Source organism: Manacus candei, unplaced genomic scaffold (assembly GCF_025592945.1).
Source record: "Manacus candei isolate 608988 ecotype Guabito, Panama unplaced genomic scaffold, ASM2559294v1 h1tg000027l, whole genome shotgun sequence".
Lineage (NCBI taxonomy): Eukaryota > Metazoa > Chordata > Aves > Passeriformes > Pipridae > Manacus > Manacus candei.
This window is the reverse complement of record NW_026138075.1, coordinates 3670728-3693868: the sequence shown is the minus strand read 5'-3', so window position 1 is coordinate 3693868 and position 23141 is coordinate 3670728. Positions and strand designations below refer to the sequence as shown.

The window sequence follows — 23141 nt, the reverse complement described above, 5'->3', positions numbered from 1 at the left end:
CATAGCAGATCACTGTACTCCCCTTCTGAGGACCTGTCATATCATTCCTTCTGTAGGACAAATTCAATAGTCTGTGGCTTCTAAACACAGCACAGATTCTTCCCCTTAACATATAGGTATATAAAATGCATGACTGCAAGGTAAAGAAAAAAGTTATTTGAAAGCTCAGCCTTTGTGCATGTATTTAGCCACCACTTAAGCAGCAAGGATTTTTGGAATTCAGTAGCTGTTCTTAATTCCTGGTAAGCACCATTATTCTTCTTTGAAAACTTGACTCAACTGCTTCCTCCTTACACAGCTTAATATTTATAAATCTAAGTAAAAGACGTATCTTAAGAAAAAAAAACAAAACCACAACACACTCGAAGATAATCTATTTTGCTCAAAGTTACTCTTTGAAACTTACATACTGACTTGCTCTTTCCCAAATAAGGGTCACTTCAGTTTTGATTTAGCAGATCAGAACACTGTATTCTGATCTTTAATATTTATTACACTTAAGGAAAACTTCCATGCTAAAGAGTGTCAGCTGCGAATATACACACCTGTGTGTGTGTGTATACATACATATATACAAATACAATCATACATTACATATATACACACTCCAGTCTGACAACTAGCACCTTTTACAACTAAACTCTACATTTTTGGAAAAACATATTAAAATTAAGAATCTGAAGACAGTGCTCCAATCCTTTATCCTAAATTTTAAGAAGCTGAATGAGAAGTCGGAGAAAGAAAACTGTAAACCAAAATGTGGATCTGACCTCATGACAATTCTTGTTCAAAAAGTCATTCTTTAAACATGATGCAGGCATGTATAGTTCTCTGTATAAGTATATATGACATGACATATATGTATAACATATGCTATATTACTTTGTTTCAAGACTAAGATTAAATTCAAAATATATCAGTGCATAGATTTCTCCAAAAACGGAAATATATTTAAAGTAGAGAGAAAAAAATCTGAAACAATATAAGATTTCAACAAAAACATTCTTAATCTATTCTGGATAACAAAACTAGAATAGTCTCTACAAACTTCAAGGAAAATAATTTTAAAGGGGTCCAGATCCAAGACTTCATACAACTAATACTGTCTTATTTACCAGCTACACTAATAGAAACTCTATACTACCCTTATTCAACCAGTCTCTTGTAATTAGTTAATCTGAGCTATGCACAGATTGTCATCAAGACTCTAAATACTACCCAATATTTAGAATCATATAATCATTTAGGTTGCAAAAGACCCTTAAGGTCACTGAGTCCAACTGTCAACCTAACTCTGCCAATTCCACCACTAAACCATGTCCCCCATTTAAAGGCAAGGCTAAAGATAAGCAATATCCCATATCAGCCCAAATATGTCTGTAGTGCACTTAAACAGCATTTGGCTAAGGAGCGGAGAAAAAAGCCAAACCTCCCTTCTTACTCACAGCGAGTGCTGAGGACAGTGATTTTAGAACTTAGGCAAGAATGACCTGAGCAGCTGGCACAGGATTAGCATAGGCAGCACAAAGTGGGACTCAGGGTTGCAGATGGTCTGATTGCAGTGAAGGTCCCAGAGCTCAGAGCTCTTGGGAATGCCACATTAGCTCTTTTGGTATATCATGTTCCAGCAACACCTTTTATCATGACATGTAAATTAGCCTACCATGGCAACTACATTATGAAGTCTGTATTCCACTTGAGATGGGAAACTTGCTGCTAGGGTTTCCCTCATATTAGCAAGAGAACAAACTTCTATTTGGGCCAAACTACTGCAATACAATCTTAGTTTTGGAAACAAAAATGCTTCCAGATTCAGCCTGAGACATATTCTATTTCTTTTCTTTTCATTATTTATTCTCATTCACATTTGAGATGAAACAGCTTACCTGCAATTTTGACTGTGTACAAAGATAAACCTGAAGGGCATCAACTGTACTACGTATTCGAACGGAAGCTCTTTCTGGTTCAAAGTTTGGATTAATTAAATCAGTGAAAGGTTCATTTGTGACATCATTTCCCAGTAATGAGTAGTAGAAAAAAAACTCAGGTTGTCGTTCAGGAAGCTTCATAGTACTAGGAACTAACTGAAAGAGATTCAGAAGACAATAAGGCATCTCCTTCACTGATGTAGTGTTACAGTAATTCTTCTGTAGACAGTTTAAATTGATCTCAAACTACCATGTAGCTGACCTAAGTCCTAGCTCGCACTACACAAATGAGATAACTTTTAAATACCCAAACAGAAGTAAAAAAAACCAAAAACAAAACCCAAACAATTTACAAGCATAACAATAACTTGCAAAATGACCAATTTTGAATTACCTTTAACATTTGGCAGCACTGAGGGCTGTAACTGACATCATATATTTAGTAACATCAAGCACTGCACAAATACTTAGAAAGAAGCAGTGTCTTCATAAAATACTGATAAGGTAAACAAATAATGCAGATTAGATACTGAGTTATTATATAATTTATGTGATTGAATAAGAGACTGAAACAGACAAACAGCTACTTCATCCTGTAGCCAACTGCAACTGTCAGCTCAATGCCTAAAAAGGCACAAGCCACCCCAGAAAGACCACAATAAATTTACTTCTTAAGGTCCTACACTTTTTATGTGGAAAATTATTTTCCCTTAAAAAAAAGAAAGATAACAAGACTGAGGACAGTTTACCATACACTACGAGTTCCAGATCAATTAAAACCAGGCTGGCTTGGAGTCATGATGTTCATGGTAACTTGAGTATATCAGATAACATCTATCAGTGTGGCACAGTACAGCATAAACATAGTACCTGAGGTCTAAAGCTGAAACAATTATTAGCACAGCACTTCATCCAAGCTAATAAGTTCTTCCCTTAGGCAACATATAAATTCTACTGTTTCATCTATCTTACATATTTGAAAAATATTTCACTTTGTTTGAACTTCAGCAAATGGGCACCACACTGAAGACAGGTATGATCCATATACACACATTTTACATTATATTGCGACACAGAAGTATGTATGATTTAAAGTAAATGCAACTTTAGCACTCTAAACAAATTATATTTTATCTGTAATTTGACATACATAGTTTCAAAATGAAAACTAATGTATATAAAGTCAATATAGGACAAGGCTATTTATTGCAAGAAACTTAGAGAACAATTAAAAACCCTTGCTACAAATAAAATGTGAAGGTGAAAATACAAAGGTAGGATAGTACATAGCAAGGAAACAGACCTGTTCCAACTGTGTGGCGAATGCAATGGTTACAGACAAGACAAAGTAGTCTCTGCAATACTCTGCTGGTCCAATTTGATGATAGCCCTCTTCTTCATTCAAGACTGGTATAACACTTTTAGGGTCTAACCCAGGAAAAAGAGTAACTACTAAGAGAGAAGAAAAAAAACGTAAGCAACTACTGATCTGATTCTAATTTTACACTTAAGTATTGTGCACGTGGAGAGAAAACTGCAAATAAAGATCTTGATGCCTAGTAGCACAGCATCACAAAACACAAAAAAAGTCCCTAGGTATACTTAGGTATAGCTATGAAAAAATTCTCAAATAAATTTCTGTTCTGTGGGCACAGATGTGATTTTGAACACTATGCTAGACAGAATTCTAGTGCATATTTTTGTTAAGTGTTACAGTGAGTGACATTACAGTGACTGGAAGATTACTTCACCAGGCTAGAGTCTGTCATGCTGCTTTTTTATTTTGCTCATTAAAGGAAATGCAAGACAGTTACTGTATATGACAACCTGTTGAAAAAGTATGACGCGCCATTCCACAGATTTTGAAATGTGTCATTTAAAGATTTTTCATCTGAACTCTTCAGTGCATAAAACACATGAATCCTAAAAGGAAAACTGCCTGACTAGACTAGAACTGGGTAATCCAGCTTTGTCATATCCAGTGTCTGGAACATTAACTTTACACCTGTGAAAACCCACACTTTTTTTTTCCTCCATTACCTAAATATGGTATTGACCAATCTTGAGGTGACAGAAGGAAATAAAAAGTTGGCAAACCTGTTTGTAGCAATTATTTCACAGAAAACATGAAGCAGAAAACAGAGCTGGGTGAAGGCAGAAGGGTTTTCTTGTATTTTCTGCCAGTGTCGTGAGGGGTAGAAGAGCTTGCAGGCGCAAATATCTCAAGGGAAGTGCAGACTAATGAACCATTTACAGTAGTTCCTTGCCTCTTTTACAAACTTTACAGGGTTGCACTGTGAACCTGAAGGCTGTGTAATTACACTGAAACTTAAATACTGTCTTAACCCATCTTGAAATGCAGCCAAGTCAGTGAAGTCTGGGCCAGAAACCTTGTAAAAGACTTACTGCTACTGACCACGTTGTTTTTACAAAATCACAGCCATAGATCATAAACAGATGATGAATTTAGAATTAGCGAAAAGTTACCCTCATGGCAAGAACACAAAGTATCATAAAATCAGTAGGAGAAAATCCACTAATTGGTACCAGAGGCTCATTTTTCAGAAATTAAGTAGATAGGCTTTTGGATAGGAGATCAGGGAGGGGCGGATGTAATTATGGGTTTGGGGGTTTTCTTGAAGGTCTTTTAAATAGCTTCTAAGACTTTGGTTTTGTTTTTTAAAAACCATTAACCTGCATTAAAAAAAAAAAAAAATCACAGATAAAAAAAGTGACTGAAAGGCACAGCACAAAGCTATATACCAGTGTTAACATTTGAGTTCCAATAGATTTTTGACACATTTTTGACCCAATAGGTTTTTGACACATTTCACATTTCTTTTGAGAGAAATGAGCAAAGGAATTCAGAAGCAGAATGAATCCCAACAGTAAGTAGATATTACCGGAAAAATCCTTAACAATAGGTCATGATCTAAGCACTGAAAGATTAGAAGAAAAACCCATCAAAAAAACCAGAAGCCTACCCAACAAATGAAACATTTTACTATTTTACAATTCCAAGCCCAAACTATTGAGACTTTACCTTCTGTAAAGAAGTTCCTTTCTTATTTCTTACATTACAGAACTTTCTAAAGCCCAGAAATACAAGCAAAATGCCCATGGGAGCTAAGTGATTTCCATTGTAAAAGTCAGTTGGTTTGCAGCTTGTCGCACAACTACCACAGTAAAGCATCCTTGAAAAATTTATTACTACAAGGTGCATTAATCAGCTGCAAAGGATTTGCATTGGAACTGCTGTGAAATTAAATTCGAGACTTAATACATTTGTAACAAGTCATATGTCCATCTGGCACAGGAACATTTTAAATTCAGTGTGAATGATATTATATTACTTACCCTTTCCTTCTCTAGGGGGTGCCTCCTTGGCTTTAAAATCATCAACCAGTGCTTTTGAATCAGTCTCCAACACAACACCTATTTGTATTTCAGGTTTAAATTTAGGGTACTTGTTACTAAGCAAAGGATACCATTTGGGTGCCTACATAATTAAAATCAAAAATAAAAACCAAAAGCACTTTAAAACCCAAGAAAGATAACATACTATTATTATAGAAAACTCAATCTTGATCTAGCACTTCTACTTCATCATCTACAGAAATATATCTTGGTTTTTATTTCTAAAAATTTGATCTATTTTGAGTACTCTATTATCATGAAATCACAGAATCAACCAGATTGGAAAAGACCTCCAAAATCATCAAGTTTAACCCTTGATCCAACACTGCAGTGGTTACTAGACCACGGCATTAAGTGCCACATCCAGTCTCATCTTAAAAACCTCCAGGGACAGTGAATCCACCACCTCCCTGGGCAGCCCATTCCAATGCCTGATTACCCTCTCTGTAAAAAATTTCTTCCTAATATCCAACCTAAAGCTCCCCTGGCAGAGCTTAAGACCGTGACCTCTTGTCCTACTACTGGTTGCCTGGGAAAGGAGACCAACCCCCACCTGGCTACAGCCTCCTTTCAGGGAGTTGTAGAGAGTGATGAGGTCTCCCCTGAGCCTCCTCATCTCCAGGATAAACAACCCCACCTCCCTCAGCCTCTCCTCATAGGACTTGTGCTTGAGCCCCTTCACCAGCCTGTTGCACTCCTCTGGACCTGCTCCAGCACCTCAATATCCTTCCTGAACTGAGGGGCCCAGAACTGGACACAGCACTCCAGGTATGGCCTCACCAGTGCTGAGTACAGGGGAAGAATCACTTCCCTGGTCCTGCTGGCCACACTGTTCCTGATCCAGGCCAGGATGCCATTGGCCTTCTTGGCCACCTGGGCACACTGCTGGCTCATGTTCAGCTTCTTGTCAATCCAAACTCCCAGGTCCCTCTCTGCCTGGCTGCTCTCCAGCCATTCTGTGCCCAGCCTGTAGCACTGTAGGGGGTTGCTATGGCCAAAGCACAGGACCTGGCACTTGGCCTTGTGGAACCTCATCCCATTGTATATTAAACAGAACTGGGCCCAACACTGACCCCTGGGGGACACCATTAGCAACCAGCCACCAACTGGATGCAGCACCGTTCACCACCACTCTCTATACTATACGAAAAGATTCTGTAGAATGGTTCCCAGAAGACTAGCTGAACATACTCTTTTCCACCAAATCGTACACTGAACAAGTTAGGAAGAGAAATATACAATAAATCTTTAATTAGAAGAGAAAACCTTCAAGTCCTCAACTGAAAGGGCACAGTATGTATTGCACTGCAAATGTATGCATTGCAAATCCTTAAGAAGAGTAATGTCAAAATAATACAGGGTCCTGTATTGTGCTTACTCTGTGCTGTAATAAGGGGCTAGAAATAATTGCCTAACACATCTTCCACTGAGGCCTATCAAAAAAATAAAAAAAAAACTTGATTTGATGATGGAGACTCAATTCAATTGTTCAATATCTATTGCTTAGATAATTTTTTCTAGGTGGTTAAATAATGAAATTGTGTAGAATTATTGGTTGCAAGTGATCCAATTATCAAATTCAGAAGTAAGCAAGATTAGTACAGCAACACTTTCATTTGCGTATGTTCTCAGAGTCAAGAAAGAGATTCCTATAAAGAAAAAAAAAAGAAAGAAAAAGTTCTAACCCCCCCCACATGATCACCATACATGATCAGATAGAGTCAGACTCCAAAACAAGACTCAAAAGTTTAGCCTGTGCCTTAATTCAAATTGTAGTAACAGTCCTGTTGTCAAAACATAATTTTTAAAACTTTATACATCATGATATACCTGTTTCTTTTCCTGTGCAGCTCTCAAATCAAGAACAATATAGCCTATATTCTCTTTAGCTGAAGACACGGGATCCAATGCAAAACACTGGAGTTTGATAGGTGTACGCTGCAGCCTGGAAGAGCAACTCAGTTGAAATACTAAAAGTTATCTCTGCAATTAGTTCTCAAAAATAATTAATAAGTTTCAAGCACACTAATGACATAAAAATTATTTTTTATATAACTAGTTTCATTAGGTCAGAAGCTGAATTTATATTGAATGTCTTGTAGCCTCATAATTAAGTGAGAGAATGAATCAAGTGGTTTAACTTTGTAAAAGGAGTGTCCTTGAGTCTGAGTCTCCAGTGCTATTAAAAAGACAATAGCAACAAATAAATACAAACTCATCCACATACAAGAAACAAGCATAGCGCCTCACGAGAAATTTGAATTTCACTTGTAAAGGCATCTTAAAAATAGGACTTATGGAGAAAGTTTTGTGTAAAGTCCCTAACTACATACAGGCACAGATAAGGTGTCTACCACATGGTTCATGCAGGTGTCTTTCTCTTGTCAAACAAAGAACATATGGCCTCTTTAATTTCTTTCGAAATAAGGTTGTAGTATTACAAACTGTAAGTTAAAACCAAAGGACAGTTACTCAAACATTCAATTTCTCAGCTCTTCTCCCTGACATTTTCAAAAGCCAGAAAAGCCTATACGAAGTAAGTTAATTTCATGTCACAGTATATATAAGAAAGTTTGAATACAATGCTTGAATTATAGCATTAATAATTTGCTCTAAACTCCTGTGGGGTTTTTTTCAGTGGTGTAGTATTACATATAGTACCTCTTTTTGTTATGGCAACATTATGCTAGATTAAAATAAAAGAAAGTTTCAAAAAACCAATTTAGTTGACAGTAACACAAAAATTGTATTTCAGAAACCATAAAGACAAGAAAATCAAATTTTATTTCCAAATTAGATTTAACTTTTTAACATTACCTGTGCTGATGAAGTGCTTTCCTATCCAGTTCCCAAGCCAATTCTGTAGCAAATTCTGGCTGATCAGTATGCTCTATGGGATCAGTAGCCAACTGTTCACCATCAAACTTTGCTTCAACTATAAGACTGTGTTTGGGTCGTTTTGGAAAACAGCGCCCTGTAAAACAGTGTACCTGCCATGTGCCATCGCTAAGAAAGAAGCAAGAGCCCAGATTTGTACCATAAACCGATTACATAAAATTAACTTCCTGTACCACGTTCCCTCCACTTACTCAAAGAGCTCAGATTTATGCCATAAAGCGATTACATACAATTAATTTCCTGTATAACTTTCCCTGCACTTACTCTAAAGCTGTTCTTTACATTAAAAGGAAAAAGCCTTCACACTGTGCAGAAGTATTAAAGAAGAACATAACATGAAACACACCATTTGTGAAGCATCCAGAAACAAGGCATTAAGTAACAAAGAACAGAGAGAAAGAAGCTAGGCAATTGGTATGATTTGAGAAATTTATGATTTGTAATAAATAAGTGAGCAGGTGAAAAAAAGCAATTGACTATTTTGCTTCAACTACAGATATTATGACTGCCCCACACCTAAGTAGCACAATATGATCTTATAAAAGTAGTAAAAGGTATTTTACCAGCCACTTTCTGGAAAAAAAAAAAAGTCACTACCAGATTAGGAAAGAGCCTAAAACTGTGTATGATTTGTCCTGGGTTCAACATCATCTTGTATTCTGATTAACAATTTAAATGACTGGAGGAAGTGAACGCTTAAAATTTACTTATATCACAGTGTGGGGAGAGGACTGTGGGCATTTTAGGGAACAGGAACTTATTTCTAAGCTCCTTTGGCTAACTACATAAATGGACAAAGAGTTAACAGGATTTACTTGCCAGAGAGAAACCACTCCACCAAAAAAAACCAAACAACCAGGAAACAACTCGAAACAAAAAAAGACAGCCCCCGGACTCACACGCTAATTAGACCACAGCAAGTAAAACCTGTAGAAATACAAGATGAAGAACGAATAGCATTCAAGTCAACACTACATAAAAACTTACAGCAGATTTCTAATAAGGGATAGAAACACCAGAATACTGCTTAAAAATAAAGTAAAAATAATAATAAAAAAAATTAAGGCAGGAAGGCTGCTTTCCTCAGTCATTTAAAATAATAATTCGGGTAAATACCTCCAAATTGGTGTTGGGGGTAGCCAGCCCTGGCTTTAAGATACGTACGTGCACAGTTTTACTAACATAGCCTGATTATTCAGTGTTGCTTGGCTTTCGCCACTCACGCCACCAGAGCAAACACCTCCGGAGGCAGCGAGCACCCCTCCCTCACATTCCCTTCGGCACGGAGACGACGAGCAGACCCCGGGAGGCCGCGGCCGTCCCGCCCCCACCCGGTTACCTTCTAGCACAGAGACGACGATCAGCAGCCGATCGGCGGCTCTGGAGACCATCTCCCCGCTCCGCCCGGGGGCCGCCGGGGCCGGGACCCCTGAGGCCGCTCCGCCCGCGCTGCCGCCGCTCGCCTCCCTTTTGCCGCCCCGGAGCCTTTAAACGCCAACCGCCGCCGCGCTTCCGCCTGGCAACGCCGGCCCCGCCCGCCCGGGACCCGCTTCCGCCGCCGCCGCCGGCACCGCTCCGCCCCTGGGCCGGCACCGCCCCCGCACCGCCCCGAAGCCAGCACCATCCCCTCACCGCACCCGCTCCCTCCCGGCACCGCCCCCGCACCGCCCCTGAACCTCCCCTGAGCCAGCACCATCCCCTCACCGCACCCGCTCCCTCCCGGCACCGCTCCCGCACCGCCCCTGAGCCGGCACCCACCCCGCACCGCCCCTGAACCTCCCCTGAGCCAGCATCATCCCCACACCGCACCCGCTCCGTCCTGGCACCGCCCCGGCACCGCCCCCGAACCGCTCCCACACAGACCCGGCACCGTCCCGACACCGCCCCTGCGCCGCTCCCGCCCCGCTCCGACATCGCCCCTGCCCCGGCAGCAGCACTGCCTCTGCCCCCGCACCGCGCCCGCACCACTCCCGACCCGCCCTGGCATCGCGTCGCGCTAAAGGTCTCTGAGGACACCGCTATTGCGTCGCCTCCCAACATTACAGTTTTCTCCCTGCACTGCCAGTCGACCAACACCAGCTACTTCAAAGACGTCCCTTCTATTAAATCCGGGAAGTTTCGTTACTTCCATCCCCCCTCCGCCCCAGCCTGGGATGGGTGTCAGGGCAGGACGATCTGGATCCAGTCCCTAGCGAAATGCAGCTTTGTCCTGCTTAGGTAACGTTTTAGGGTATTCTTGTCTTCCACGTGAAGTAATCATCAGTTAAGCAGCCATATCAGGAATTAGTGTGTTCCCCCACTTGGCATCCCAAGTTACCCAAGTATGTCTTGACGGTAAGGCAAAAGAAACCATTTCTAAGTTTGCAATATTTTGTTTATTAGATAGCCTAGCAAAATCTTTGCACTGACATAAAACCCTCGTGTTTTAGTAACACACATATTCCGTAAAGATTCTGGATCAAGGTTTGCAAACATCAGGAGAGGGAGAACCCTTTTCGTTTTGCAAGAATTTATTCTGGTGCTGAAACACTTCCTAAAAAGACATTTTCCTATATCTGAGTTGAATTTGCCCAACTTCAGTTCTGGGTGCTGCTTTTTGTTGTGTCATCTTCTGTTGTATAACGTTGCATTTGGCATAGCACCTCTCTGTGTCTACAGTCTGAGTTCTTAAATTTCTGTCACTCAGCTTCTGCAAGGTGGGTTGTAGATACATTTTGTACATACCTTTTACATAAGACCTGGAGGCAGACCCCTGAAAAGTGAGTGATTTTGGCTAGTGAGGGACCATGATCACAGAATATGACAAAACTATACAGTTTACCTGTACAGCTTTTTTATTACAAAATTGATTTCTCTTGGCGTGATTCCTGGAAATAATATTCTTGTGAACTATTGTTGAATAAACAATCACTTCTTCTCATAACTGTTCATGGATTTGCTTTTTGCCTATTTAGCAAGATGAACTGGTTCAGCATAGGGTCAGATATATGCCAGAGCATAGACAAAAGACTGAGAGCATGTGATTAACCATGCTGGTTTATGGGTGTTTATGTCTGCACATGGCAAAGCATGTGGGATCTCCCCTTTTGGCAACAGCAAGCCATTAAATCAGGTCAACTACCTCATGGAACTTTATCCTTTTACATTCTCTCCTGGCCCTAGCCTGACTTTTGTCTTGATGTTACAGGTATTAACTGTGCCAAGAACCTTATCACTATGAACTTTTTCCAGTAAAGACTTTTTTTTTGAAAAAAGGGAGGAAGAAAGGCAGGAGAGAAAAAAGACATGAAGAAGACAATGGGGCTTTCTTGGTCTTATCTTCGTTTGTTTTGCAGTACACCAAGTCTTTACCTATTAATCCTAGCACCACCAGAGATTGTTTTCTTATTATGCTTTCATAGACTTACCTACTTGTATATCCTCTTATGCCTTTGCCTGCCCAGGTGTCAGCTGCAGGTTGTGCCCCTAATCTTATACCAGAACTGGACAGTAGCAGTGAGAACACATGTGGGAGGCAGTGCCCAGGTAGAGGAACTCCTTTGCTTAGTGACAGAGGTGTGGGAGGAGGTAAGCAAATTGAGCAGTATCTGAAAGTCTGACCAAGAGAGGGACTGCTTGAATAATACCCCACCTTCCCAAGGACAGATCAGTCAGGCAGACAGGATACATGACACAGGAGATTCCATATCCTCTCTTCAGTTTGCAGAACATCATGACTTAAGGGATAGAGGGGAATGCTACTGACTTGCACAGCTGGGGTATCTCCTCTGTTATAGCCCCACCTTTCTCAGGTGCCCAGGAACAGTAGGTACAAGGCTCTGCAACTGGAGCTGAACAGCGATGAGGATGGTGTGTCATTTAGGTTGCACTTGTCGCTGGGGTTGAACTGCTGAGATTACTTCCTCTGTCAAAACCGCTTCCATACAAAAAAAAAAGAAAGATGGGTCATTGTCGTAGGAGACTTTCTTCTGAGAGGAACAAAAAGCCCAGTACGCAGACTGGACCCAGAGCCTGTGTTAAAGACAGTATGAACAAACATTCTACTCTGGTATAGCCCTCATTTTATTAACCATTAATACTTTTTCATGTAGGCAGCAATGAAATTGCAATAAGAAGTCCAAGGGCAATTAGAAGAGACCTCAACACCTTGGGATGAACTGGCTAAGAGACCGGGAGCACATGTAGTATTCTCCTCTATCATTCCGGTTGCAGGGAATGATGAAGGAAAAAACACAAAGACCCAGCAGATCAATATCTAACTCTGAGGCTGGCAGAATTCTGTCACTGGCAGAATTTTGTGGTTTTTGATCATCAGGACTGATGATGACAGATGGGGTGCACCTGTGTTAAAGGGGGAAAAGGATCTTGACTCAGGAGTTAGCAGGGCTAATTAATTGAGTTTTAAACTAGATTGGAAAGTGGAAAGGGATAAAACCACGCTCACTAGCATGCCTGGGAGTGGCATGCTAATGTTCAAGGGCTAGTGTGCCAGTGAGGTCCTTCAGCCTGCTCCACCATGTGCTGAGGAAATTTGATATGCTGAGGACACTGTAGCACATTCAATTACCCCTGTACTAATGCGTGCATCAGGGGTGGGCGTTGGAGTGTTAGACAATATGGAAGCACTTGAGGACAGTCACATAGGAATTAGGGCTTCTTCCCTTCTAAAGGTGGCAGGATTGATAGCCAAACTGAAATTCATCTACAACAAATTAATCTACAACAAAGCATGCAGCATGGGCAAAAACGTGAGGCGATGGAAAACATTGTGCAGCCTGAGAATTATAATGTAAGCACTCATAAAAACATGGTGGGATAATTAACGCTTCTGCTGCAACAAGTGGTTACAAACTATTCAGAATTAGCAAGGAAGGAAAGATGGTGGGGTAGTCCTGTATATTAGGGAGTGGTTTGACTGTCTAGAGCTTGACAATGGTGATGAAAGGGTAAAATCTGCTTTCTTGAAATTTGTTATGCCTTTTTTTAAAGGCATTTCTTGACTCCAAACTAAGGACAACTCCACACAGCAGGGACAACCTAATGACTCCCAGACATCAATAAGAATACTAGAGTTTGAAGGGCATCTGAATGAAACAATATAAAGACAATGGTGGTGTTAAAATATCTTAAATGTTATTGCCATTCAGCATACTCCTTTTAAAGAATTTGTGAAACAGTTTTTAATCTATCTGAAATATATAGAATTAAAAAAATCCAAGATATAACAGTAAAAAAAAAAAAGGATCACTTAGTCATAAAGCAGCCTGTCTTAACTCTGTCAGTTTCTATAGCATTATATCAATGTCTTTTCCCATTTTCTGAGTTTGAGTTTTTGCACCTTAAACAAATTAGCGTCATTACACTTCTCTTTTAAAAACAGAATTAGAACTGTAGCACTTTCAGTATTAATTTGTCAAATTTTAATCCAATTTCCATTAAGAAGATAGAGACTGTCCAGTATCTTTTTCTTCATAACTATCTTTCCTTATTCCACATCTCTAAGGAAAAAATATAACTAAGTTCAGGTAACTACAAATTATAAGTTGCCTCATAAAATCTATCAAGTAGGGAATATTAGATCTAATGTTTCAGTTAGCATTGGTTACAAAATTTTCTTCACACAGACAATAGTTAAACTAATATTGAATTAATAATTTATGAGTACTATAATTAAATACTCTAGTCAACATTTTTTGTTTTTATCTCCTTGTTTTAGAGGCTATTAAGTTACAATTCTTCACAATTATTAACTGATTTTCCTTGGCATGGCTCTTTTTTCCAATCACAGTTTCACTTCCCAGTGATATCATGTGTCAATTTTGTCTCCATATATTGTCTTATCCCTCATTTTACAAGGTTACTTACTCTTCTTTACCTTGTTCTCTTAAATAATAATTTTAAAGTGTATTTCCAGATTTGTACTTGCTGCATTTCAAATTGGCTAAAGATCATTTAGTTAGTTCTTACTTAACCTGCCTTGCATCCACTTTAACACTTGAGGATTGTTCATGCAGAGAGCATAATACATGTTCATACAGAGAGCACAGTACGAGGGGTTTTAAATGCATGTAAGTGTAATGTGTGTTCTAAAAGGGTAACGTGAATTCGTCTTCTTATGGTTGTTTGGCTACACTTTGGAATACTTCAGAAACATCCTTAAATGTTCTATTCTTTTTTATCATATAATAGTATATGATAAGTAAGAGCACACTTCATATGGAGGCTGAATATGAGAGAATAATTTTAAATACTTTCTTGAAGGCAAAGTTTAGAATTGGAATCACTGATCTTCACTGCATGACCTAGAAGAGTGAAAACATCATTTAAACAAAGGAAATTTAAATTTAAAAAGAAGGGTAGCTGAAGACTCTTTTCAAAGATTAGATTAGAAAAGTAATAAATTTAATTCTTCTGAAAAAGGGAGAAGCAATGGTGAAACATATTTCTTCAGAATAAGTAAGAAAAGATTATTCCTTCTCCACTGACAGTTGTGGCATGTGTAACCAAATGGTGTAGATGTCACTGGAAAGTTTATTGTAATGCCTAATTCACACAAACTGTACTCATTAATAGTGATAGCAAGAAAAACTGGAAAAACTGTCATACTCGGTTTGCATGGCCAGGTTTTTGTTGGAGGAAAAGTGGCTGTGAAACAGGAGTCGGGAGAGATGATGAAAATATTCAGAGCAACAGCCCTGCAGACCAAGGTCAGTGGAGAAGGAGCGGGAGGAGGTGGTCCAAGTGCTGGAGCTGAGAATCCCCTGCAGCCCATGGTGAAGATCATGGTGAGGCACCTGTGCCCCTGCAGCCCATGGAGGATCACCGGCTTGGTGTCATCCATAGATTTGATGAGGATGCACTCAATCCTACCCTCTATGTCGTCAGTAAAGATATTGAATAGTATTCATCCCAACATGAACCCTTGAGGTACATCACTTGCTGCTGATCTCCATTTGGAGATGCAGTTGGCTGCAAGCGTCTGGATGCATCCATCCAGACAGTTCCTCATTCACTGATTAGTCCATCCATCAAAACCATACCTCAGAATCAGTGATAAGGATGTTTTCTGTGACTGTGTCAAAGGCCTTGCAGAAGTCAAGACAGATGACAGCAGTTGCTCTTCCCTCATCCACCAGTGCAGTCACTCTGTTGTAGAAAGCCACTAGATTTTGGCTCTTGGTGCTCATCTGTAGTGTGTATACACACAAGAGGTGTTGTACATGGATGTCCAATTGTTTCAATCTTACTGACGGTTTAGGATTTTGTAAGGGATCTGTTTTTACATTCAGACTGGAGAGTGAGAGAAGGAATGTAAACAAATATTTCAGCATAGTTTTTAAATAGGAATAGTAAGAATTGTACCTCCTAAGTACCAGGAAGAAAACAACCAAAATCGTAATTGCAACTTTCATAACATACATTGTGGACTGCAATTAGTTTGAACACTATTGTTAAAATTGTTACAGTGGTGAGTGCTTTCCTCCACTATCAGAATGATAATTTTCTTCTCTAATTACATATTTATAACAATTGTAATACCATCAACTGTTGCTGAATCCAGTGGCCAATCTTCACCTGATCTTTCATTTCAGTAAACCTGAATAATTGTTCTCTGGATATGCAGGAGCAGTTCTCTGACTGCAGCAGCAGTCAGCAGAACAAAAAAAGGACATATTTTAGGGATAATTATGTTTAAATTAACTGTCTTAATCCTCCTTCATTACACCATGCCCACTCAAGGCAGTATTATTAATGGAAAAAACTCTAATAAATAAATTCACACTACATGTGAGCCATTCTAAATTTTTTTCTAAATATTCTCTAATGCATAAAGTGATGCTGAACCATACTGCAAATGGCTACTGCTAAATATATTTTTAATGAGAAAAATAAAATCCAGGTAAACTTCTTAGATGAAGTTAGATGCCTTCTTAGATGCCTTGTCTAAAACCATGGAACCTTTCTGTAGGTATGATACAATTTATCCAAAGCTTGCAATGTCTGCCTACAGACTTATACAAATTGCAGAGATGATGACTCAATTGTGCTTTATCTGAGGCCTCCTTCTTTCACCATTATTAGAAAACAAAAACCATTATTGGAACTACATGAGATAGAAGTGTAAAATGTGGCCATTGTAATTATTATTCATTATAAGATGGACATGAATATTAACTGTTTCAATTTTTACAGCATTGAACAGCATCTAATGTGGCATGAGAACGCACAGACTCAGAGCTACTGTAGAACTATTGTAAAACTACCAACCACAGTTGGTGAGGTTTTTTTCACTGGTACTAATTCCTAGATGCTTCAAAGAAGGATCAAGGTTCCTTTGTATAAAATATTAACATATATTAAAGGAAAAAGATGTTTCTTGCTCTCTTCTTCACCATCAAGTGAAGTATATTAATTATCAACTGCCTGTCAGGCATAGCGCTCTTTGAATCCTACTTGACTGTAATAGTTGGAGACTATTTAATGCAAATGACAGTGTTTATTTTTATGTTATTATAGAGTATTACATAACTGAATATGCTGCATGTTTATATTTTTACACTCCAAAGAACTGATACTTGAAAACCTAAGAACTTTGTCTTGCTGGTGTATCTTTGTATCTTGCTGGATCATTTCCTTCTGCTCTTGCTTTCATAGCAGAATCACAGAAACATTTTAAAGTCTTAATCCCTGTGCTTAAAATGGGCAGTGTCCAAAGACTAAAAAATATACAATTTATTTTTTTGTATTTTACTCTTTTTTTCTACATCTTCAGTACACCACTGACATCAGGGATTTTAGTTTTTCCAATGCCTTCAATCTAAATGCTATTAGGTTATAAAAGTGATGTGTAAAAATCAATAGTACTCACTTTCAGTTCCAGCTAAGCAAAATTTAGCAGTGCCTGGATTTTTTCTTTTGCATCCTCTAAATAACCTTGAAAAAATTAGAATGATGTAATTTGGATTATACTGGAGTGCAACCAGAATAACTAAATTGCAAAGGACACTGCTCCCAAGACATACATTTTTAGTAATAAACAGTTGTAAGAAGATGAGTTCCATATCATTCCACCTCTGGGGTGAATAAATATACTGCATGAATTTGTAGGTTAATACATTAACATATTTATGTTAATATGTCAGGCCCCAAAAATCTCTCTGTAGGAAATCAAGAAGGTCTACGTGTCTGGAAAACAAAAAAAAATCTAAAACTTGCCTATCGTTATTTCAAAACTAGAATCTTTCATTAGTTGCTAATTCAATAGCATTTCTAGTTTGTTCTGGTGCTTGTCCTTTTCTTGGGTAAGATTTTAATGGTAAAATGTTAAGTGAACAAAATAGCAATGTAAATTAGAAAAAACCCTGAAGTTATAAAATGATTGAAAACTTTACTTGTATTGCTAAAATGAAAGATTGTTAAATCATAGATTTAACATAGATTCAACAAATCCCTTTCCAGGTGTTTTCTCACTTTTTTTTTTTAATCTGCAGTTTTATGTTTATAACAACCCACTGAAAAGACTGAAACAGTACTAGAAATAACTTTTTTTTTTTTAAAGAAGCAGGAATTTTGCAGATTTATTTGTTTTTTTCCTAGTTTATTCCTCCAACTAATGTGATGATAACTTTCTTATTTGTACTGTGTATTGCCAAGAAAAGCATGCAGCATTATAGAGTATCAGCACCACGCACTTCTGGTTTATCTGTTTTAAAACAGATAAATCACACTCACATTAAGGATGGATCTCCTGAATAGAATAATTTACCCTTTAATTGCATGTAACCAGGGCTGCAAAAAGGAACTTTTGGAGCTGAAGTCAAGGGCTCAATGCCCATTGGCACTGATAACTGGTGGACTCCACCTGAGGGATTAGGCAAGTTCACATGAATGCCTCAGAATCAAAGGCTGAAACGTGTTAGTGAGAAGAACATTTTGATGACAAAAGATCCATTGGAGAAGCCTTACTTATGAGATTATAGTAAGGCTGAAAAAGCAGCAATTTAAAAAGGTTTCTTTTTACTGGATACCTGCATTATTTAAATCTGGCTTATTTGCATTGGGTTTTCACTGTATTATATTCTGAGTTTAATTTGACGTGTTTTTGTGATTTCTTAACATTAGGAAATTTCAGCCTTGGTTTTATCTTATAAAATGATTTTTTTAAAATCATAAAAATCATATTCCTCACCCTACCACCCCTGAAAAATGTAAGCAGTCTTAGTGAAGTCAACAGAATACTTCACATGGAAGAAAAGCTCAGGAGTGTTCAGGTCTTAAATGTTTCGCATGAGTTCTTTTCAATAGTGAGAATGCATATAACTTTACAACTGGCTCGAGTAATGCTACATGATAGGGAGATGTATGCCCTTCAGATCTCAAAAACTGTTATACTTGGAATGAAAATTACGCATGATGACTCTTTCACATTTTCATTCCACAACAAAACAAAATAATCACATATATTCCTGGAGAAAAATAGTTTATCATGAATAAAAATAATTATTTTTCAAGTGAAGTGTGGGTTAAATTATCAATCTGAATGCTTGATAGCATTTCAACTTCCAATATTTTTTCCATGGACTTTAAAAGGGTTTTAGATTAGGATATTAACTAATTTATTTATTGCAGATCAAGCTAAGTCCGTAATAACTCAGTTCCATCTTCCTTTTTTTTGCCATAGAAGTTCATCTGCAAGTATTGGCTATATATTCTTTCCAAACTTAACCAATAGGTCTGTCCTTTACTGATAGAGTTGGCAAGCAACATAATAATATAAATATAATCCCCATAAAGAAAATTAAGCTTTTTTCTTACATGGTTTTCAATAGTATAGAATTTATAGATTAACATAGTACTAAAAGCAAGGATGAGTTTTGGCCTATATGCCCAGTTACATGGTTATTGTCTAATCTTTGGGAAAAGATTAGACAAGCTTTGGTTTGAATTATTGTAGGTGTAGTCTTGAGACAGGGAGTTGGAAATTATGATCTTTAAGGGCCTCTTATAACATTATTTTTTAATTTAACAGTGTCTGTTACATACCTACAGTATGTGTATTAAGAATTTAAAATTGATCAAGAATTAATTAATTTATGATTTCAAAAATTACATGAGTATTGGTCACAAAAATAATGAAAAAATTGATCAGAAGTGAAGATAAACTTGGATAAAGTGCTGGTATATTTTTGTCAACAAAGTTGAGGCGGGTGGAACAATTCCTTTGAATAGCAGTACTGTTCAGATGGAGAATAAAAGAACGTTTAGTTCTTTCATCCTTTGGCTGAATGTTAAAAATACACTGGGTGAGCAACACTAATTAATTTTGGCAACATTGTGTGTGGACACAAAAGTAGTTCCCCTTCATGTAATTGCTTTGCTGTTTTGGGGTTTTCATTTGTTTGGGGTTTTGTGTTCCTTTTTCGCTTGTATATTTGTTTTGTCACAATGATCTAAATAACTGAAAAAGTAGTCTACTACAAGTTGCTATCAAAATTTTTACAGGGGCTGGCTGTCTGAGAATGGATAGCACATGAATGGAATAGCAGGAATAAGAGAAGACTTCTTAGTTTCTACGAATTCTCAAGGTTCCACTTTTGTTAGCCTTGCCAGAGAAAAAAATAAAACACAACTAACTAGTGAAATAGTTGAAAATTCACTCTATGCAAATATAACCAGTAAATATGACAGTTTGGATAATTTGAATAATAATAGCAGAGATAGTTACTAGGATAAATGTAAAACATATATTTATCAATATACAATGCAGCTTGTACCACAAGCAGTGCTACAGCCTATGACTTGATAGGGACACATAATAAAATTTTTATATATATTCAAAATTATATCTCTATAAGACTGTGTTACATAAAATTACTGTAATAGAAATAGCTGTAGAGAAATAGCAGTGGAAAGCTATCTCAGAAAATTTAAATTGACCTTGCTGAAAAATACAGCATTATTAACAGATGTTACTAAAACTACAGCTGAATGGAAAATGGTGAAATTATTTCTGCAGGATTTATATTAGGACTCAAAAGCCATAAAGTAGACTAGATCATAACACTTTGAGAATGTCACACCCCAAGAGAGAACCACACCCATGCATGCTGGAAAAATTAGAAAATATTAAAATAGAAAGACTTTATCTCTGCCACCTTTTTTAAGGGTTGGCATGGTCCTGTAAATTCATTCTACTCTTTTACCTTTGGTATCTATTTTCAGCTATAGACATGTCCTGATAGAATCCAAGCCTTTTTCTCCATTACCTTTCTTCTGGAGTCTGTAAGGATTTCTCAGGCATAAGAATAGTTCATTATGTTTAATTCAGGAGTTTTCAGTGTTCAGTCTAGCTTCTGTGGTTATTCATATAGTTCTTTGTTTAGATTCTGTGAACTGGAGTGATGTCTTGGTAACTCAGATCCTTACAACTTTTTTTTTCTTTCTGTCATTTCAGATTCTGAGCGGAAGTACACTGCGTATATTTCATACTTCCCAAGCTTTTATTACCTACACCAAGAACAATTAAGCCACACTTCTCTCACAACAAATGTATGTTGGTCCAGACCCCTTAGAGGGTTTCCTTCCTTCCTTCTCTTTCTCAATCCTCTATTCAGAAAATACTTCCTATATTTTCTTTGTCCTAATACTTGTCTTCATTATTGCTCAAAGTCAACAACTTCAAACAACTTAGAGAGCCACATCCTGCTAGATAGCTTCTATGTTCCATGAAGTGGACATTCATACTCTTCTTGCACTTTTAGTTACGTAGTGAAACTGGATTTAAATGCCTATATGCTGTGTGGCTTCTACCTAAAACTACACTGCAGAGATTTTTTTTTCCTGCATGGAAAAAAATGATATGGACTTAATGGCCAATTTAAATGAAGAAAAATAACTGCAGTATTTTGAAAAGAGTAAATTGCTTACTCTTTGAAAAGATGTCAGATGCACAGAGATAAATCTTCAGTAATATATTAGCTTCCTGTACCATATTTAGTGTGAAGGAATTTCCATTTTTTTAAGATAAATGTCTTGTCCTTTACCTTTTCATTTTATAATGCCATCTCAGTTTTAAAAACAAAAGATAACTACAAACCTAAGCTTGATCTGTATTTTAAATGTATCTTAGAAATGTGCACTGGTTTGATTTTTCAGATGATCTAATGATAAAACTTCCTGGACAACACTGGACCTTATAAGACCAAATCACCTAGCAGCTGAAATGCCAGACGAACTTCAAGACAAACAAACATGAAGTGATGGACCTGGGGCAAAGTAATGCCAGCTTCTTGCATAAAATTGTGAGCTGATCATAACTATGCAGAAGATGGACCTTAGTTTATGAAACATTTGTGCAAAACTTCAACTTAATGCTCTATAGAGGCAAAAAAAAAAAAAGAAAATTGGAAGTTAGGAATTATTTGAAAAGTAATATGAAAAAAACCCAAGGAGGATCATTCTGATCTGTGTATTTCAGAAAAGATGTATTGGAACTATAAAAGATTCAGAGGAGGGTAAGAAGGATGACCAATGGATATAACTTCTTTCCACTTCTTTACAAGGAACGAAAGAATAAGGTGGGATTTTTCAATCTGAAAAAAAGAAGCAAAAGCAATTCAGTGAGGATCATGGCAGAGGTTGCAAAATCACTGATGGTATAAAATCAGTGGGACTTCTAACAAGAATCAAGGCCAGAAGGAGCCAGATTCAAACCAAGAAAAATTCTTCCGGCAGCAGCTACATTTTCTGTGAATCTGCTCACTACAGGATATTGGCAATGCAAAAACTTGACATGAATTCAAAGGGAGCCTGGAGTACCATTGTAAAAGAGATCTGTTGAGGGTTCCTAAGCAGGAAAAGCAAAGGAATTCCCTGACCTGAAAGCAATTAGTGACTAGGAAAAGTATGTGGGGGCAGTCTCATATGTAATTGCTCTGCTCTTACTAATCACTGGGCAATGATGGTTCAAGTCCTTTGGCCAAATAACAAGGGTGCTGCCGAATGCTGATTGCATTTGTTTTCATATAAAGGCCAAGGGCTGATTTCCAAAGATGCTGCAGGCTTCCAGTCTTGCTGGTTCAAATGGAAAACCCTTAGTATGCCTTTAAATCAGATAGATGTTATCTTACTGTTAGTGTGTCTTCAGATGGGATTGCTATGAATACAAAGCAGCTACAATGTATCTTATAAAAGTAATTTATCTTGGGGAAAACTTCCTTGGGAAGTTTTGTGAACTTTTTTCCAAATGGAAATGGAAGCATGCAATGATATCTCTGGGCAGTAATATATCTTTGTCTTCAGAGGGAAGAACAAGGGAGGTAAAGTTAAGAAATACATGAGATATTCATGGGAGAATATCTCATGAGATATTAATGAATACATGAGATATTCAATTCAGGGATCCACAGCTAAATTCCAGTGTCTCAACTGATCATACAGGATATAAATCAGGATGTATTTTACCTTTCCAACCTTTAGAGACAGAGAATAATTGAGGATAAAATTTGATACTTAGAACCAGACATTTGCTTGTGTGATTTCAGGTTACAAAAAAAATTCTCTCTTCAATTTAATTGATTAAAGTAATAACCATATTACCGGGACACCTCCACCCTCACTCCCCCAAAAAACAATCAACAAACCAACCAACCAAAAACACTCTCAAAAACCCCAAATAAAACAAAAAAACCCAAACAGCATGTCTAATACTTAATGTATAGCGACCTGTTTGTAAAAACAAAAAGCTCACATTGTATTTTATCTCTCTCCCCTTCCCACACAATCCTCTAGCAGCAGCCAGAATTTGTGGATTATGAATGCAAGGATTTTCACAGAAAAGCAGTTCACAGAAATGTCCTTGATCTTGTAATAGTAACCATCATCCCCTGAGCTTAGCAT

General features: G+C 37.8%; 1 protein-coding gene across 7 annotated transcripts in view; it reads right to left on the bottom strand.

The window, feature by feature from the left end:
* The window catches only part of CEP120 (centrosomal protein 120), a 64278-nt gene extending 54526 nt beyond the window's left edge, over window positions 1-9752 (bottom strand). For 3 of the 7 annotated variants that reach the window (XR_007904781.1, XM_051789345.1, XM_051789347.1), the window contains exons 1-6: window positions 9583-9752; window positions 8163-8319; window positions 7176-7290; window positions 5286-5427; window positions 3232-3380; window positions 1887-2084 (exon numbers count right to left, since the gene is read on the bottom strand). Coding sequence is in view for 6 of the 7 variants with exons in the window: in XM_051789345.1 (XP_051645305.1) it covers window positions 1887-2084; window positions 3232-3380; window positions 5286-5427; window positions 7176-7290; window positions 8163-8319; window positions 9583-9634 (813 nt within the window). In the remaining variant the exon portion in view is untranslated. Of the gene's footprint in view, window positions 1-1886; window positions 2085-3231; window positions 5244-5285; window positions 5428-7175; window positions 7291-8162; window positions 9236-9582 lie in introns of those variants that run through there. The other 4 variants (XM_051789346.1, XM_051789348.1, XM_051789349.1 and 1 more) reach the window with 4 other exon arrangements.
* Between the last annotated feature and the right edge of the window lie 13389 nt (window positions 9753-23141).